The sequence below is a fragment of the Anarrhichthys ocellatus genome, unplaced genomic scaffold, assembly GCF_004355925.1.
Source record: "Anarrhichthys ocellatus isolate YVR2014 unplaced genomic scaffold, GSC_Weel_1.0 scaffold9, whole genome shotgun sequence".
NCBI classification, from domain to species: Eukaryota; Metazoa; Chordata; class Actinopteri; order Perciformes; family Anarhichadidae; genus Anarrhichthys; species Anarrhichthys ocellatus.
This window is the reverse complement of record NW_022280039.1, coordinates 6,751,026-6,770,186: the sequence shown is the minus strand read 5'-3', so window position 1 is coordinate 6,770,186 and position 19,161 is coordinate 6,751,026. Positions and strand designations below refer to the sequence as shown.

Below are 19,161 nucleotides of genomic sequence, written 5' to 3'. Positions count from 1 at the left end.
GGAAGCGCGCTCCCGATGCTTCAGGTGAATGAGAGGGAAGCAGAGGAGCGGGACACGGTTCACTGTGCGTCGCACTAAAAAAAGGAACAATTAGAGGAAAATGAGTTGTGTTACGTCGCTTGGGGCCCATGTGTTTATGACAACATACCTACTCTTCGTGATGGGATGCGTTGCACAGAAAGTAAGTTGACATTTGTTGACAATAAGCTGACAATTATTCACAAGCTTTACCTACAGCCCCGCTGAGTACCGTGCGCACATGTATGGAGAATCAAGCAGCGGGATCCGTTCGTAAATCGTGATATGCAATAATGTTTGCTCCTCGGCAAACATTCTGACACCAGTGGACTTCAAGCAAGTTATTTTAAGAAAAGTTAGATGCTACCATTTATTTCGGCACACTTCTGATACACAAAGAAACAATTGCGTCAACTACATGTTATATTAAAACGTAGTTCGTCTGTCCTGTCAACAGTTTTGTAACGTTACTAGCAAAATAACTTACTATACACCATTGTAGGCGATAGCAAGAAGCGGTAGGTATATATTCAGCCACCTTTTAAAAAGTTTACATTTTAATAGCCTACTGTAAATGTATTATGTTAGTTAACATGTATGCCGACTGTATCAGAATGCCACTCTGCTTCAGAAGACGTCTAAGTTCAAGCTTTACAGTATTGACAAGTTTGGCAGATGGCGACAGACTTTTAAATTTACAATTTTTGCAATTGGCTTTTGCGTACGTTCTGTTTGACAACAGAATAGGACGCAGGCTAACATTACACTCCTCCAAGCACAGTCTTCAGCTCCTGCTGAAATTGCGAAAGTTTTGTAAGAAACCAAATATATTGCACATAACATGTTATCAAAGTGTTGTTGTTAGTTTGTGATTTTAAAGTGTCTGTCCACAGCAGTTAGCCAATCCGCCTCATGGAGCTTAAAATGCATTGCGAGGTTCACGTTCATTCTCGTTGTTTGTTTTTATGAAATGATTATCCTATGTATTTGAATCATCTTACATCATGCTGACTTACTACTGTCCACCTTTGCAATATATATATTACAGTATTGGGCTATATATGTATCCTCAGAGGCTTTCAAAGGGATGTTTTTATGACACGGGCATGTTTTGATGTTACTGCTCTTCACCGAGTTAGAGAATGGCATGCAGGGTCCAAACTGCTGAAATGAAAACCACATTGAGAGCATGTAAACCTTGTTTTTTACTTCTCCTACTCATTGAGGCAAATTCTCAAGCTGTGCCTCTGACATGCAAGGAGTTCATGATCAAACGTTCGTCTGTGATAAAACAGGAATCCAAACAGTCCGGAATTGCTTTTTCGACTGTGATTAATGTTTGACATGTTTTAGCTTCTCTTGAGGTGGAGTTAAAGCTCCTGCCAGGTTAGCGAGGCTTACTTGTGTATGGGTGCTTTAGAGTTGATTGGTTGAGTTGTAAAATAGCCATAATTTGTGACATTCTATAATTTGGTATATATGGATACCTGCACCATATGAGTAACTACTGGATGACAGTACTTGTTGATGTACATTGTCAGCATGCCTTGTCATGTTCGCTTAGACAGCGGCAGAGGTGTTCCTCAGTTTGCTCTTGAAGAAAGGAAAAGTGATTTCCCATTGCTCAGAGCAGGAAACACTGTATATGATCGCTAGAGCATGTATTGTAATAAGTATGCAAATTGTCTCGCACTGACAAGATGCTATGTTATCCCTGTGCTGTTGGAAATGGAAATAAAATCATATTTTATGTGATTTCCTGCAAAGCGTCCAAACTGTAAACCGCATCACCCAGCCAGTCTTCCAATCCCATATTCTTCTGTTTTTGATTTATGCACCAAAATGTCCCCATTAGGGGCAGTAACTGGTGTCATAACACAGAAGGATTACTCTTGACACAGACAGATCTCCTATAGAACATCAAGAGCACATTGTCAGCTAGGAGAAGCTTCCCCCTGTCAAGAGTCATCCTCTTCTGCTGATGGAGAATGACGGCTCAGCACCACAATTCTTGGAACTAGACAAGAAAAGCCTTTGGTATATTGAATTGTCAGCGTCTCCAGCTTTAGTTCCTGTGTGCATAGGGTGCTCACTATCTTTGCAATTATCTGCCTGAGGGGGCACGGTAAATGATGTCTTTGTCCTCTGCTCCCCTTTTGTATTAAGTTTGATTTTTGGAACAGCATAAACAAGCTTGGAATTTATTCTATTCCCCTCAGGAACAAAATGGGGGGCATCCTAGTCCACAATTCAGTACTGTGGACAAGGGAGAGCGTTTGTTTTGTTGCTCCGCTCTGTCTTTCGGAAGGTTTTATTTACGATGGGAAGAGGGGACATTCATCTGTAATTGTATTGAGTTGTGGGACCCCAGTGAATTCACTTACTCCTCCCATGAATTATCTGACAATCGGATGCACACAGTCTGTCAACAGATAAACATGTCACTGTGTATCAGTGCTCTGCTGTTGGGTTTTAGATGAGATAAGCTGGAAAGCCATCCTACCCTGGTCGATTTGCAGATGCAGTAGGTTTTAATACCGTCTATGTTATATAATTATATATGCCCCAATTTAGATTTTTATGGTGGTATTTTTATGGTGCCCCAGTTAAATAAAAAAAATGTTTTAATTGTTTTCTATCCCAAACAAAGATGGTGGCCTTGAACATGAACCAAAATAAGAAAAACACTTTTGCTTTTCTGTATTAATTTCACTTTCTATTACTTCGTATTTTCAAATAAAACAATACATTCATATTTATCTTGTGTTGTAAAACAAGACTGCAATGAGATATGTAATTTCCGGCTTCCTTGATAAGAAATAGAGTTGCAACTTGAGAACCAGGTTCACAATCGTTCCTGTTGTACAGCAGAGCAAATTATTTTCTCATCCAGATGGAAAAAAAAAAGAAAAATCAGATGCTTAGCTTGGTTACTGGAATGTAATGCTAATACATGAGAGACACTCGGGGCTCAATGCATCAAAACAGTGTAGGTGAAATAAGCTGTTTCACTTTGAACAGGGTGTTGTCTCCATTTAGACTCCGGTTGATTGCAATGTAAATGTGTCACACAGTTAGCTAGCCTACACGATTGGGCTTCTCACTGAGGTGCTGCCGAAAAGACTAATTATCATGGATGCATTCACTGGATCACATTCCAAAATCTGGAAATGATTTCTCCAAACTGGTTGAAACCACCGTGAAGATAAGGTCATGATTCACCACAGGGTTCCACAGACTCGCTTTAACAGCTACCACGGCATCAGCAGCACTTTTTTAGGGGAAATATGTTAATAGCTTTATATACACCACAAACACGGGAACGAGAGCCTGCATTTGCCTGTCCTGTTGCTCACCCAGTCGCATATCTGTGTGAGTTGGAGGACCACAGCGGTAGAAATTTATAGCGTTCCACTTTTCCGTGTCTGTGATGGCTCTGTAAATAAAATGTTGATCAAACATGCAATGGCTCAAAGAGGCCTTTCATAAGTCACTCATCATGATGCGTGAGGCAGTGGTGCAAATGTGCTGAGCCAGCACTACAGTGGCCAATGAGGATGACCCTTGAAATGCCTGGGCTTAAATCAGGCCGCCGCACCAGTTCTTTGTTTGTAAACTTACTCTGGACTGAACCACAGCCACTGACATGAGCACGTCAGGAGAGGCATTGACATCACAGGGGAGTTGTGTGATAAATCCTGGGCTCCAGTATTGGCGCTTTCTACAGCTGTGGAAAATGACCTCAAGGAGCTTTTTTCCTGTGCATTTGGAGGCAGCTGTACAAAATAGACAAAAACAAATGGGGCACGTCGCTGATATTGAGTTGCAGCTGCTGACTCTGTTGTCTAAAACCCTTTTAAGAGCTCATCCAAACTTCTTTTTAGCTGCATGTTGCACTTCATGATCGCTATATGGGAAACTAATGTTTTTTGAAAAGAGGTGTTTCCTCACTTTTTCTGTATTCCGTGTTCCCTGCAAGCCCTGACCTCTTGTGTCAGTGCGTTCTCCATTACTGTTTAGAAAGTCTGCATCTTTACCTTTCACTCGTGCAATTCCTGTTCATTTGTTGCACATTGAGAAAACGTGCTTTTTTGTTCTAATTAGTGGCCTTCCTTTTTTAACTCGAGCTCCAGGTTTTATTTGATTTGTGGTAAGATCTGTCTCATCCCCATCATTGATTTCACACCATCCGTTCTTACATTTTCTATTTTAGTAATCACATTTGACGTCTGTTTTAATATGTAGTACAATTTTGACTATATTTTTCTCAATATTGTGTCTCCTCAGGTCTGCATCACTCAGATCTTCAAACCCTGTCAGACTTCTTGATTAAATTAAGGATAATGGAAAATGATTCAGTGCAGGCTACGAACTATTGGTCCACAAAGCTGCGCTGTGTTGATATCGGTCCAGACCTGAGAAATTGGGTGCGATCAGAAAAGCACCCTGAACTGCTGCTGCTCAAGCACTAACCCTGTGAAGCAGTGTCACTTTTCTTCTCCAGTAAACAGGGCTGGTGAGGATTCCTGCCCCCTTTTGAGAGGCCCGCCTGCCTGTTTATGAGCCAGTCCGGGGCTGTTTGTGCATGAGAGGCAAAGTGTGTGTGTGTGTGTGTGTGTGTGTGTGTGTGTGTGTGTGTGTATTAACAGTACTTCAGCAGAAGCCAGCTCGTGTTGCAGAGTTCTCACAGCGGTGTTGTCAGCCTGGGTGGTTTAAAAATCCATGTTACAGCCAACAGTTAGGTCAGACTTCTGTTTTGTCAAATAAATGTGTACTGACAAGCACCGAGTACTATTTTCCTTTCTGTTTATTTCTCTTTTTTTCTGACCACATCCTGCCTTTTATTTATATATATATATATATATATATATATATATATATATATTCTGGTTAAAATATTTTCCTTAACAATAAATAATGTCTAAATTAAATAAAAATTCTATTCTAATACAATGGCACTATACAAACAAATCAACTCCACAGCATCATTCAGTGGATTTTAATTTGCCTCTGTCGTAATTAGACAAACGTATGACCCCATTATGGAATGTGATTGAAACACCTTCTGTTTTTTTTGTTTTTTTCTTAAAGATGTACTGACGCAGAGTGAAAACGATAGAACAATACAATTTGTCAGGGGCCTCTAAGTAATGACAGCAGCTGGTCTGATGTTTCACTGAACAAGTCATTTCAGACAATTATGTGCTCAGTTGATCTACTTCTGTCCAGGGAAGCCTCTGTCAGTGGCACAACTGGGGCATAATGACCAACCGGCTCTTATATAAACGTTCAGCTTGCCTTGTACATATTAGCATCACTTGATTCAAATATTATCTGCCCTCCCCCGTTTGTGGAGTGGCTCACCAAAACGGCACTGCGGCCATTGTTTCACCAAGAGAAAAGGCATCCTTGAATAATTAGCGACCCGCCAGTGGAGCGGCCTCTGATGTAACAGAACCGCGATGTTTGGCATTATAAGAATGTCCCATTTCCATCCGACACTGTGGCACTTTGGGGCCCTTTCATGTGTAGTCTAGCATGCACATCCCATGGTGCTGGGGACCTCCCAGCACATCCCATGGTGCTGGGGACCTCCCAGCCGCGTCGTCCTGATGGCACAGTCTCTGTTTATGCCACAGTTCTCTTTCATCAGATGCAAGATTTCACATCTTACAAGAGACTATTAATTCATAAATTAATTTTCTTTTGCTTTTTAAAGTTGAATTCAGTGAAAAACAGGGTGAAAACAAGTCCTTAATAAGGGAGGTTGAGAAAAGGCCAGCAACGTAGCAGTATGAACAAACCACTGGTCATTCTTGCCCTAAAAGAGGACACGCTGTCCTTCTCTTCCCCCTGTTATGCCCCCATATTGTGGAGTGGTTCCCCCTCATTGTGCAACCTCGCTGCAAACACTGTGAACCCCAAATCGGCTTACTCTCTTCAGCCTCTGCAGGAATGGCATTTGGCCCGTTCAAATGTCATCCATGTAATTCTTCGCTGTAGTACATTCATTTGTAGTAGGCAGTGCAAGTGTAGCATGCCATGTGCCAAAGTAATTGCTTCCAAATGTCAGCGAGAGAGAAAAACAACAGAATACAACTATCTTAAAGGACTTTGATGATCAAAATTTACATCATAATTGTGGTAACTTGAAAAATATAATATTCAATTTAGCAGTTTCAATTTAGTAGAAGAGTGAGCAATCATTTCATTACATTTAACATCAATTGCATGCCACACTTGAATCAATTATTGAGTATCATGTAATTTAAAGAGGTCTGAAGAACGTGCGAGTTCAGCTGTGGACCTGTTGCTTTACATTTCTACTGTATGGAATGCCCTAATGGTTTGGGTGGTAGATTGTGATTTTTCATGATCTTTTCTTTTATGAAATTCAAACAACAAAATTACAACATCAAACTTCTAACACCTGACAGAACGCGCACACATATTTTCTTTAGTAGCGTAGGTCATGCTGCCCTGCGTGCCCTCCCGTGTGTCTGTTATATGCTGTTGCCTGGCTGTGAGGCCGTCAGCTGTATCAACTATGGAGAAGGCTTTTGGTTTAATCTTGATGTCTGCAGGGCCGAGCAAGTGGTCTTCTCTTCCAGTCATGATTAAAATTGCGTGTCGATTTTGCTACTGAAAATCTACTGACTGAGGAATGCTTTTGATAAATGCATTCAGATGGGAATAGGGTCCATGGAGCAATCAAAGTGCCTGTCTGGTTCCAAAAGACTTCAGCTTTTCTTGTGTCCCTGTTGCCCTCTTTCTCCCCCTCCATATCCCTTATACTTTTAGCCCAGTCCAGAGCACAAGTGTTGCCCGCGGGTGTTGGTTTGTTACCTGTCTGGCATGGGGGTCTGCCAGTCTGGGTCATTCCCACAGTCCAGAATTGAAGCCAAAAGGAAAGCTCATAAACACGCAGGCCCCCTACTAAGGTCTGGTCCTCAGCTCTCTGGCCCAACCACACATCTGCCTCTGCTTAGATTTCAGGTCCCCCACACACCTGGGATGAATTACAGCCAGCATGTTTGAAGAAATAGCCTCCCCAGGGTTACCCAAGCAGGCAATACAGGCAAAACACAGGCTTTGATATTAAGGCAGAACTGCAGAGTTGAAAAGTTTAGTTTCAAGATGGTTTATGTTCGTGAGTAATCAGCCCACTAGTTAAGTGTATTTTCTGCTGATAGGTACCTTGGTTGTTGGTTCCTTTGACACAAAGAACATAATCACTTAGAGGCCATTATGTGACGACATGACTCATCTTAGAATTTAGGCAAAATGTCTTACAATACTGGTCAACACTTTTTTTTGAATACCATGAATGTGCATGGGTGGCACCAGGGGGAAACTTTGGCAGTATTTTTGCTGAGCTCTTCCTGTAGAGCTGAATCAATCACATTAATTGTCACTCTGAGAAGTGGTGTCAGTTAGTACCTGAAATAAACCTTAATGTGTGAAATTCTTTGGTAATCATTTGTTAAAAGCAGGTTTAAAATGATGAAGCGACTAACTTAATGTGGCTCATATTGCAGGTATACTTTGACTGTGGTGCCAAGGTGGATGTGGTGGACGTCCAAGGCCTCATTCTGTCCCCTGGCTTCCCCTACAACTACTCCTCTGGGATACACTGCGTTTGGCAGTTCTTTGTGCCTGTTGATTACCAGCTTATTCTGGAGATATTTGACTTTGATGTGTTTGAAAACCATGACTCCGCCGCACAGTACTCTGCTTTCTCTAATTTTGCCGAGGAAGAGGCAGATGAAGAGGTGACTTTCACTCCTGGCAGCTTAGCGGCTGATGAAACTTCATCGGCAGCTAAAGAGCCCATGCTTCAAAGTGTAGGGGACGTCGCAAAAACTCAGCAGTCCTCCCAAGATGACGAGGTCAAGCAAGTAGTGGTCCAGGAACAGTCCACAAAGATGGAGATTGCCAAAGTCTCAAATTCTGCCAAAAGATCCACGGATGCCTCCTCTGAGCTTTCTTCGTCATCTCCCCCCTCTCGCCTCCTACCTGGGGCTGTGCTTCCAGAAGACAAGACCGTCAACGCCGTCTCCTCGTTCCACCTCAGGGGAGACCTCAGTCCCAGTTCTAACCCGAGCACAGTTGTGCAAGTGACCACCCTTGCCTCGCCACACTCCACTGACACTCCAGCTGTGAGCCCAGAAACCCAGCACTCGGTTCTTGACGCCTGCCCCCACGATGTTCTCTACATCTCAGACCTCATCACCTTCTCCTCCAGGTTCTGTGGGTCCAACCGGCCTCCCAGCAGCCAGCTGGTTTTCGGCTCCAGCCAGGAGATGGTGGAGGTCATCATGGAGCTCATCACCACCACCCACTGGGGCCGCGGTTTCGCTCTTCTCTTCCACTACCACAACCTGACTGAGCCAGTAGGGGACCGCCGTGCCTCTGCTCCCACAGCCAGCAAGGTAGACTCTATGCTGGCTGTTGTGAGTGGAGCTGCCTTCTTCGCAATGATACTTACAAGTGCCCTCTGCATAATATTCAGGTAACAGCAGTATGATATTTTTATTTATGGGATGATGAGATAAAGAATAGCACAGACAAATGGATTAGGGACAATAACCAGATGGTCAGATTAATGTCAACTAAAATACGGTTGTTTATTGACTGCCACTAATGAGCTGCATTTTCCAGACCAAACGCACTTCATTTAAATAAAAAAAATGTTTTACAAAGTACAAGCTGAGAAGTAGTTATACAAGCCAGAAATCAGCCACTAGGTGAAGGTATTGTTGAGTCATGATTCATAAAAATTAACCCCTGGAGATATGGTAGGTCATTTTTACAAAGCTATATGAAAGCTATTATGTATTGCAGTTTTTTTGTTTTTTTAAATTAAAATTAGCACATTTTTTGTACAAGTTCTTGTGACTCTGACGATCCTCTTACTTTTTCTCTAGTGTCATCAACAGGTTGACATTTTTGTTCAGATGGAAATGTCTCAGCAACTCCGGTACAGACATTTATGTCACCCAGAGGATGAAGCCTAATTATTGGTGATTCCGTCCATTTTAATGCATTCAAATGCTTTTCTTGCTTTTTTTAAAACAAACTCAATTTAACTGAGTCCTTAGCTTTTACCCTCCTGACAAAATTCACAAGTCTTATCTGTGATTTCTCCCATGAATGGAAATGGGCTGGTCTAACAGTAAATGCACGCACACAGAGGTGTACACATGCACTCGCACGTACACAATCACCACCTTGTTATGTTGACTCAGCTGGAAGCGTCAGTCCCTGATGTGGTGACCCTTGGTGATTAGTTGGGTTTGGCTGCAACTGTGCGGCTTCCTTGATGTGGAGCATTCTCACATAGACAGCGGGGCATTCAAGGTACAGCACCTGGCATCAATTCCAGCACACAAAAACACAGAGGCTGCATGAAAGTGAATGGGCGGGGAAACGGGGACAACAAGGAGAATTAAAACTCAATGTGAGTTTGGTACCCATAGCATTGTCAGACAATCAAAAGGTGTAATTTACAAGCTGTTCCCTCTTGTCCATCCCAGGGGACAATGAACACAGGCTGAGGGGTTAAGTTTGGAGGTTTGTAATACTATCTGTTCTAACAAGCAGACTGTTTTACCCTACTAAATATAACATCCTTCCTGGGTGTTTAGATTTGTGTCAGCCTTAGTATTGAGCTTGTTGCGAGAAACACCCATGTTTAAGATGATTTGTGTTCATTGCAAATGCAGCACAGTGTCTCCAACTCATCCGTCAGGCACAACAACTCCACAGGTTCTCACTATTAATGACAGGGAAACTGGAAACGTGTTCAATAAAATGAAAGTGTAATTAGCAACACCAGTCATTCAGAAGCTAGGAAATGTATTAAATAGAAACTCACGAGCAGCCTTAGAAGCTGTTTTCTCATTCTGTTGCTCCCTATTATTTTTAATGAGTTCACAAAAATAACTGGAAAACAACTAGCCTGGTGTGCAAGGCGAGATCTTGCAAGTTTAAAGCAGTAATAACTCCCCAGGTCCCCTCCCGTCAGAAAACAGCTAAAAAGGACGAGAGTCATAGCAGGGGTTGCCCTCAGTTGACCGGCGGCTGGTAATGAACTCATTCAGCTGTAAGTAATTTTTAATAAGAGGGTACTTGCATTTCTGCATGCTTCATTGGTTCATGTGGACTAAAGAACAGAACAGGAAAGCATGGCAAAAGTAGACAAGTGATATTGGTTAGCTTCTCAGTAATAATTAATAATTTAATATTAATAGCCAGACATTGTGTCTGTGGAAGCAAATACTTGACATATCTGTAGGGATGCACGGCCGTCACTTTTTCACTGCCGATAGCAAAAAAAAATAAAACACAATAACATCTCAGTAACGACCTCTGTGAATGCAAGATTGTGGTGCATGTTGCTCCATCGTCCAACACCACAATAGAGCAACTATTTCAGGGAAATAGCCATGGTTATGTTGGAGCTATTACATTTCGAGTGAGGTGGTTACTATGTAAATATGCTCAATTTTCAGCACAGTTGTATGGGATAGTGCCCATTTTTACATTTCTTGTCAAATTGTGAACACCAGAGGGATTTTTGTTTTCTTGGGAAAACTGGGAAAATGGTTTTGGATGTGTCTTTAATTATAAACTAAATTGCTGTGGTACTGTATGTTTTTCAGACCCAAACTGTGTCCAAAAAGAGCAAGCTCCTGTGCATCCAGCAGCTCTGAGGTACGGATACTACCGTGTACTCCCTCTTTCGTCCCATATCTTCTCCCTTTGTCCTCTCTACATGTCACTCTCTCGCCTCCCCTACGTTTCTTCTTCTCTCTGTTGCCTTATTTGTCTGTTAGACATTCCTCTGAAACCGGGCTTTATCTGGGATCACTGGACATTTCATTTAATATTCTTTGCCCCTGAAGTCTAATGCAGTAGTCTAATGCCCCTCCACTCCCCACAGAGCACCACCACCTAAGGTTCACATCAGATCATACGGTTTGGTTACAAAGAATGACGAACCTGATGATGAAGCAGGTTATAGTGATTTACATCATGAAATAATGAGTTGTAAACTTCAGAAATTGGTACTTGCTGTCATTCAGATTCTACACATCAATTTCTATGATGCTCTCAGAGGAGGAACATTTTGGCAGTTGACACAAGGTCTCCCTAAAGGCTGTGTTTTAATGATGTTAAAGCCTGTTAGCTCTCATTATCCCTGCTGAATGTGTCTTAGTAACAATAACATCTTGCATCACAGTACTTTACATTGCTAATTTCTAACCAATATTAAACATGATCAACAAGTCTATGTCCTTACTGATTTTTCAGAATACTGATTCAACAGAAATGCATTTTAATTAAAGGGGAATTCCAAGTCTGTTTACAGGTGTTGGGGGAGTATGACTGTTTATGTGAAAACAGCTGTATGAAGCCTTTTGTGGCTCCAGAGAACGCTGCTTGAAATCTGATAAATGTCCTCAAGTAATGCCGCGTGAGTCAGGGTTGTCTAGGGCTTAATTGAGCTACAAGTTTGAAAATTTAAAAAATTTGGGGTGAGGGTGTTATAAAGATGTGAGTTTTGCAGACCTCTGTAGCCAACTCCTAATCTCTGCTCGAGGCTAGTAGCTCAAGGTTACATAAGCAACTACTAGCATAATACATCAGAATCTTTTATAGTTGTCTGATGGATTCAGTGAAGTATCTTTATGTTTCCAAATAACGAAACATACGCCATTATATGAGACATTGCAACACATTGCTTTGGTTGGCTTCGGGGCTTGATTCCCTCTGAGAACACCTGTACTTAACATGTTTGGTATCATGATGATGCATGGTGGATTAACTGAATGGTGTTGTGCTGTATGCTGGTGTTGTAGGTGCCAGAGGGAGTCCAGAACACCGGGGCCGAGGTCAGCGAGCTGCAGCCGATGGCTGAGAATCAGAGCAACCTGGAAGCAACAACAGAGCAGGACAACAACAATGACAGCCCGCCACACACAGGTTAGGACGATATACACCTACACACACACACACACACACACACACACACACACACACACACACACAATGGATCGGTTGATATATTGGATGGCTGTTGCAAAAATTAAAGGTACAGATTTTTTGGTATTGATGATGAATTGAGGTATTGATGATGAACATATTTAATAATTCCTAAGATGTACTGTATGACTAAGAGGCATTGCAGCAAACCCAAAGCCCATAAATTGGACAATACTGTGGATGTCATACATTTTGATTTATTTTTACATAACGCATAAGACTTTTGACGACAATAATTTTAGGAACGATAAAAATACCTTCAGGAATACAAATCTACCATTCATTAACTTCCTGGCAAAGCACTGATCTGCTAAAGTTTTACGGCTGTTGTTTAAAAGTGAAGGCCTGGGGTTTGAGGAATGTGCCTCAATTGCTGCGATTTTCTGCTGGCGTGTATCTCTGGGTGGTGCTTTTTCTTTGTATGTTCATCGATGGTAGTTATCTCTGCTCATGCTAACCGCCCAGTTCTTCTTCTATTCAATAAAAGCGAATTGCCACTGACATTTCTTCCAGGAGTTTACCTTGGAAAGATATACCAAACACTGAGCGTTACAGGCTTCACATCACTATTGCGTTATAAATATGTCGTATGATATAACTGTGAATTAAAACGAACTGAGGAACCCTCTGTGGACTCTTAGTGGGTCTGTAGAGTTTTCAATGGAAAGGGAAGTTGCATTAGTTTAGGAGCAGCACACAGGCTTGATCCTGGAACTGTCCAAAGGCTTCTCTCTCTCTCAGTGGGACTGAACCCAGGCTGAGAGATTTGTGGGTTGTGGCATTTAACCCACAAAGCAGCCTGGGAGTAGTTTGAACAACAGGGGAGTACAGTCCCCCTCTCTGTGTGTTCCAGTCATGGTGTAAGGAGTTTACACCAAAACATACTGCTTATAAACAGGAGTTGAGATTAGCCCACTCTGCATGTTGTTTCATTGAAGCATTTAAATTGCAGTACAACATCATAAGCTCTGCTGCTTTTCTAAATTGCAAACAGTCCTTTCTTAAAGAAGTAGGGAGCATTCAATTAATGTGGCGCATTAGTATAAATTACATTTCAATGGTGGAAGCTGTTATGTTGTACAAAGTTTAATTGTACACACAATAAGCATTGTAGTTCAATACAACTATTAAAAATGGCCTTGTCATTAATACTCGTTTTTTGTTTGTTTCTGCAGGCAGTGCAGGCGGTGACATTTCTCAAAGTGCAGAGGTGGACCTTTCCTGCAGCGGTTTGACTGAACTCGACCTTGGTGCAGATGAGGTTTTCATTGTATCTTCAGCCACTAGCCCAAGCAGGCTACCCTTCTCACCTCACACAGTAAGGCACAGTTTCATGCAGGTTGCAGTTTCAATACAGTTGTCTATGTTGTCACCTAGTTAGGACTTATCTTAGTCCAAAGCTAAACATTCATGAGGCATGAAATCTCCATGCTAGTGACGTGGCTCTATGGATGGCAATCTCAGTCAGTCGCTTGGTTCCACCACTTTGGTCCCGACTGAAATATCTCAACACAAGTTGCATCTGAAAGTAGCCTTGATGCTATACAGTGGAGAGTGAAACTGTCTTTTTCATCTCAAGGCCAAACTAGCAGTGGGTGATCTCTGAATCTATGAACATCAGAGGTGACAGGGCATTTATTGCTTTGATTTGACCCAGTGTTCCTAAAAATATGATAACCATTTTATAGGCTTACGCGTGTTAGTCCATAGCTATGAAAACTATGAGGACAAAAATGGGAAATGAGTATAATTAAAAGATGGGAGAAGGGTTAAAAAAACAGTTCAACCAAGCATGTTTTTCTCTGCTCTCTTTTGTATTTTCTTGGAATAAGAGTTGGCATAAAACAGCTCTGGCAGCTTTTTGAAGGACTGGCAAGCTTTTCTGCAGCCTAGGCTAATGGAGTATTATCTACAGAGCCAGATTCCCAGCTCCAATTGTGTGTGTGTTTGTGTATCTGTGTGTGTCATGCACGCTTTGGCACACAGTGTGTGGTCTGCCTGTGTGTGTCCTCGATGCAGACGTCCATGTAAACAATGTTTGAGAAATGCTGGTTGGGCTAACAGCAGCCAAGTTCACTGGAAAATACCAAAATCATCTTCTCAATGTCATTGCCAGGTGGACTTCCAGGTTAGCACACTACCAAATATGTAGATGTGCATTAAGCAATGAACCCCCATTTGATAACATTTTGTTGCAAAAGACCCCTTTGATAGAGAGCTTTAATTTAGTTACAATAAAGCAACAAGAAGACTTGGATTAAGAGAAATCTGGATCAAAATGGTCTTGTACATTCCTCGCTGTCCTAAATTCAACAGACTTAAGTCAACTTTTTCTGTTTTTCTGGGGAGTGTCAAGCTTTTCCAGGCGCCCCTTAAGGGTCTTAGACCCCACCTTTGGAACCATGGCTTGTAAGGGACTGTGTTAGGTGGCTGAGTTCTCATCTCGTGTGTGAAATCTAAAAGTTACCATTGTGTTTAGTGAGCTTTAGTGACAAAAAGAACATTTTATTTAAACCCCTAGCTAATTCTTGTCTAGACAAAGCTAGCTGCTAGTGACTCTGTGAAAAGGATTATCTGGACTCATTCTCTGTCTGATGGTTGCAACCCCTAAAACCTTCCCCCTCCCCCAATCAACAGCAGCTGACCGATCAGGAAGGATAACATTGCCTTTGCACATCTAACCAGTCATTTAGCCTGTCATTTAACTCTCAAGTAAAGTGTTGTCTCAGATAGTAATTTGTTTGGACCTGTAATGTACAGTTCAGATGGTAAGAGGTGTGTATAAACAACAGCACAACAGACTGAAATCAATGCAAACCCCCTGCTGTTCTCTTGATCGCTTTACTTTACCTAATAAATAATGATTTGAGATTGGTACGTGAGGCACAAATGCTTGGCTGGCTGGTTGTGTGACTGAGCTGGCCAAGCTAATACGAACACTTCCTACTTGTTAATCCATTAATGTAGAACACAACACAATCTGCAGGGAGAAATGCAGGTGTTGGGAGGAAATGTAGAAGGTGCAATCAGCAGACTGGCAGCCAGTCAATTCCTAATACCTCTACTATAAGGACCATGTTGCTGCATGCATTGATACTACTATGTGAGTGCTGATTCTAGTTGACAGTAATTTAAGTGTTAGGCAATAAAGTGTAATTTTCTGACTGTTTGAGAGCAGGGTATGAAATGGGCACCTGCTAAATACAGGGTAAATGTTTGCTGTGGTAGGTAAATATTCCAGGTCACCTGCCTTCATGGAAGATAGGTTTTCCTTTATGTTGAGAAACATTATTTTTAAAAAGCAATTCCATAGTTGAAAATAGTAAGTCAATAAATTGACGCTTGTCAATGCAAAATGTGATAGAAATGTCACAGTATATATGCCATAAAAAGTTGTAAAAATTAATTAAGTCATAACATGAAAATGTCATAAGAAGTCCTAGTATAGTATGCCATGAAGAATCATAAAGAAGTCATAGTATGTTATACAAATGTAATTAAGTCATAGTATAGTTTGGCATAAATATGTCATAAGGAAGTCATTATGTAGTATGCCATAGAAAAGTCACGGTATATCATAAAAAGATCATAAAATGTCATAGTATAGCCTTTCATTAAAAATACCTTAAAGTGGCTTCGTATATAATGGCACAAATATGCTCCTGGACACTGAGCAGTTGACCCAGACTACTCCGTTTAGTTTATACATTTATTCAATCTGTCTTAGCAGAGGGAGAGGTTCCTGCGTCACAGTGACACCGGTCCCAGCTCTGCAGGTGATTGGCCCTCACCAGACTCCACCACCTCACCTACTGATACCAGGTCTTCCAAGGACGGCAGCGTTGGCTGTGCCAGACCGAGAGCGTGGAGCGTACGCACCTTCCAGGACTTCCTCCCTCCACTACCGCAGCTGCACAAGAAGTGGTGCAGCTGGAACTCCAACAGTCCCTTCACCAAGCTGGTGGACAGCGTCAGTACTAGAACCTTTTGATTGTTTTCACACCCAGAACCATTTATGACATGTGAGGTTGATGAGTGGTCAGTGCTATATTCAGTTAATTAGTTTAAATTTCATTTGTCTGTCTTGTCTCTAGAGTTGTCTTAATCAGGTATTCTAACTTGACTTAAAGTTCAGTTCACCAAAAGTAGGAATATTTCTCACTAACTTCATGTGGTACTACTGAAATCAGGCTGTCAACATTATCTAGAGTAAGCAGGACATGGTCTCTGGAAAGACACTTTTTTTATTTTACACATATTACTGAGGTGGATGTAGAAACCATCTTTAGTGTTATTATTATTACGCCTGTGCTTTTTCTAAAGTCTAAATTTCTGAATCTCATGTTATATCATTCCAGGCTCCTCCCAGTTTGGTAGCTGACTGCAGAGGAGAGCTCGGCAGGATTGTCTTCTCGGATGTTCACCTGGGCGCTGATGCAGACAACAGTACTATCTCTGACTCGTCCATCAGCAATGCCTCCTACCCCCTTTCGCAGCCTGCCCAGAGGCAACGGCGTCTCAACTCCACCAGCAACCTGCGACGCTCCCGCTTCACGGGGCCTTGCTTCGGTCTGCTTTCCGGGACGACAGACCCAAATAAAGCCTCCGGGGTTCCTCATACCCAGGGCTCGAATACAGAACCCAGCTCTGGATCTTCTCCCTCCAGCCAGTGTCAGATTGAGAGCAGCCAGGCAGGAAAGAGGCGTGAGTTCCCAGGTGAGAGTGACCACATCAGCGTGCCTGTGTTTGCCATCTCTGAGGAGGAGGACCGGCAGCCTCTTGTCTCAGCTGAGCACCTGGACCAGATCTCTGCGTCTGTCGTGATGAACGGATTGGTCAAGGGGAAATACGAGGGGAAGGAGCCTGTCATTGGAAACACTAGCTTCAGCCCACAGAGCCAGCGGGCCAGACCAGAGTGGAGGCCATGGGGGAGCCAGGTCTCAGGAGGGGTTGGTCCACTCTCTTCCAACACGCTCGCCACCACGACCGAGTCAAACACAGTCTATGACAGCAAGCCGTCTCTCAGTCAGTCCACAGTGCTGCACAGTGTGACCAACCAGATGTGACCAGACAGGCTTTAAGTTGTTGACAAGAGCAGGGACTCTAGTGGGCCAGTTTTCCATTTCTGAACCACTTTGTGTAACATATATAACCTACGTCTTTTAATTTCTGAAATCAACTTTTACGAAATGATTACCACATATTCTGTAGCCTCCTGCTGGCAAATAGTCTTCTCACTCTAGTTGCTTTTCTTTTTTTTTTTTTAAAGTTGTTTGGACAAAGATGGAATATTATGCTGCTTACTGTGCCATGGCAATGGGTGCTGTGGTATTATGTGTTTAAAAAAGAAAAGATGACTGATTGCAGGCATGAACAAAAAAGTATTTTCTGTGCGAGTACTCCAGAACCCTCAACTCTTAGGAGCACTTTATAACCAGATTGATGCTCTTCAGTGAGTTATAATACTCCACGCATTGCACTTTGCTTTCAACAGCTGCTGTGTGTCAGCGTTCGGCTTTTTCCTTAATGTGGTTCCTCATATGGATTATTTCTTTTATCGCAAGCTAACAAATGCTTATACTTATTACCCAAAAGTGTACTGCAGAGCATAGACCGTACGTTGATATTAATGTTGCAACAGTGTTTTCATACCGTATGTACTCCTAAGGCTGATACTGGATTATCAAAGGGAAATCAAAATATAGTAATAGTATAGTAAATAAAGTAAAAGCATATAGTGTACTAATATTCACTAGTCTGTAGTATAAAGAGAGAACTAGCAATCACAAGAGTATTTCAAATGAGTTATGAATTAATGTTAAGTTTTAATAAAGGCTATGTCATTCACATGCGTCCTTAATCTGATGGAAGATGTTGCACATCAGTCAAAGGTTCCTCAAACAGAGTCAGGATTGGGTGCTTAGTTTCTTTGATCCAGTATTTTTAGGACATTCTATATTACTTGTTGATTTCATACTATACTGTAACTTTTTTCTGACACTGACTATTTTAACGTAATGTTTATTGTATACTGCTCTATGACTTATTAATGACATACTATACTATGATTTTTTTAAAGTACTGTACTTTGACATTCTATGACTTTTGACATATAGTGAGACTATTTGTGGCATTCTTTAACATCTATATGACTTTTATGAAATGCTTTAATTTTACTTTTTATGAAATTTATGACATACGATAGATTCTTTATGACTTACTATTCTATGAATATTTTTGACTTTTTTCAACATACTATACACTGGCCTTTTTAATCTTTCTTCGGCTTTCTTCTGTTTGTTTGATTTATTTTTAAATATATTTTCTACTTATGACTTTTTCAACATATACTTTGGCTTTTTAAAGATTTTTCAACATGCTGTTACACAAGTTATTTTTATGACTTTCCTACTTGATATTCTTTGACTTTTTTCATCATACTGACTTTGTGTGTACTATATTTTGCAAAATACCACACTAGCTTTTTTTAGACATACTATATTGTGCCTTTTTCATTACTTTTTTTGTCATAATATACCAAGGATTTTTTTTCGATATACTAAAACATGACTACTTTTTCCACATACTATACTTTTGTCTTTTTCTGACTTCTCATACTATGTAAACATTGTTTTCAAAATACTCATGGCTTTTTTATGACTTTTTGTACATGATAGTTTTTTTACGTACTATTGTGGCTTTTTCATGACATTTTACAATCTTTTTGACATACTTTACTATGGCTTTGTTATGACTTGTTTTAGACATACTATACTACGACTTTTCATGACTATTTAAAACATAATATATTATGGCTTTTTATGTTTTTCAACATAGATTACAATGCTGTATACTGTAGCCTCCTGTTGGCTAATGTCTTCTAGCCGTTTTCTTTTTTCATGTTTGGACAAGGATGGAATATTATGCTGCTTATGGACTGCTGTTGTATTGAGTTAAAAAAAAAAAGGATGAATGATTGCAAACATGAACAGAAAAATGATTCTCCGAGTACTCCAGAAGCCCCAACTCTTAAATAAATTGGATTTAAAAAGTGCATCTAACAGTTTGATGCTCTTCAGTGAGTTATAATACTGA

General features: G+C 41.2%; 1 protein-coding gene across 2 annotated transcripts; it reads left to right on the top strand.

Annotated features, from left to right (window-relative positions):
- The first annotated feature begins 39 nt into the window (after window positions 1-39).
- Window positions 40-17,913, top strand: LOC116384459 (uncharacterized). 2 transcript variants are annotated; one of them, XM_031849130.1, is made up of 7 exons: window positions 40-181; window positions 7,557-8,530; window positions 10,683-10,734; window positions 11,883-12,006; window positions 13,242-13,384; window positions 15,797-16,036; window positions 16,425-17,913. In XM_031849130.1, the coding sequence occupies exons 1-7, from the start codon at window positions 101-103 to the stop codon at window positions 17,130-17,132; spliced, it is 2,322 nt and encodes a 773-aa protein (XP_031704990.1). In that variant the 5' UTR covers window positions 40-100; the 3' UTR covers window positions 17,133-17,913. The 2 variants fall into 2 exon arrangements, with proteins under 2 accessions (XP_031704990.1, XP_031704989.1); XM_031849129.1 differs by having other exon boundaries at window positions 15,794-16,036.
- The last annotated feature ends 1,248 nt before the right edge of the window (window positions 17,914-19,161 follow it).

What these genes read in the sequence shown, in the direction of transcription:
- LOC116384459 (XM_031849129.1), top strand. Translation starts at nt 101, where the DNA reads ATGAGTTGTGTTACGTCGCTTGGGGCCCATGTGTTTATGACAACATAC. An exon ending in TACCCTTCTCACCTCACACA is followed by an intron (nt 13,385 to 15,793) that starts GTAAGGCACAGT and finishes AATCTGTCTTAG; the next exon opens with CAGAGGGAGAGGTTCCTGCG. An exon ending in TCACCAAGCTGGTGGACAGC is followed by an intron (nt 16,037 to 16,424) that starts GTCAGTACTAGA and finishes ATATCATTCCAG; the next exon opens with GCTCCTCCCAGTTTGGTAGC.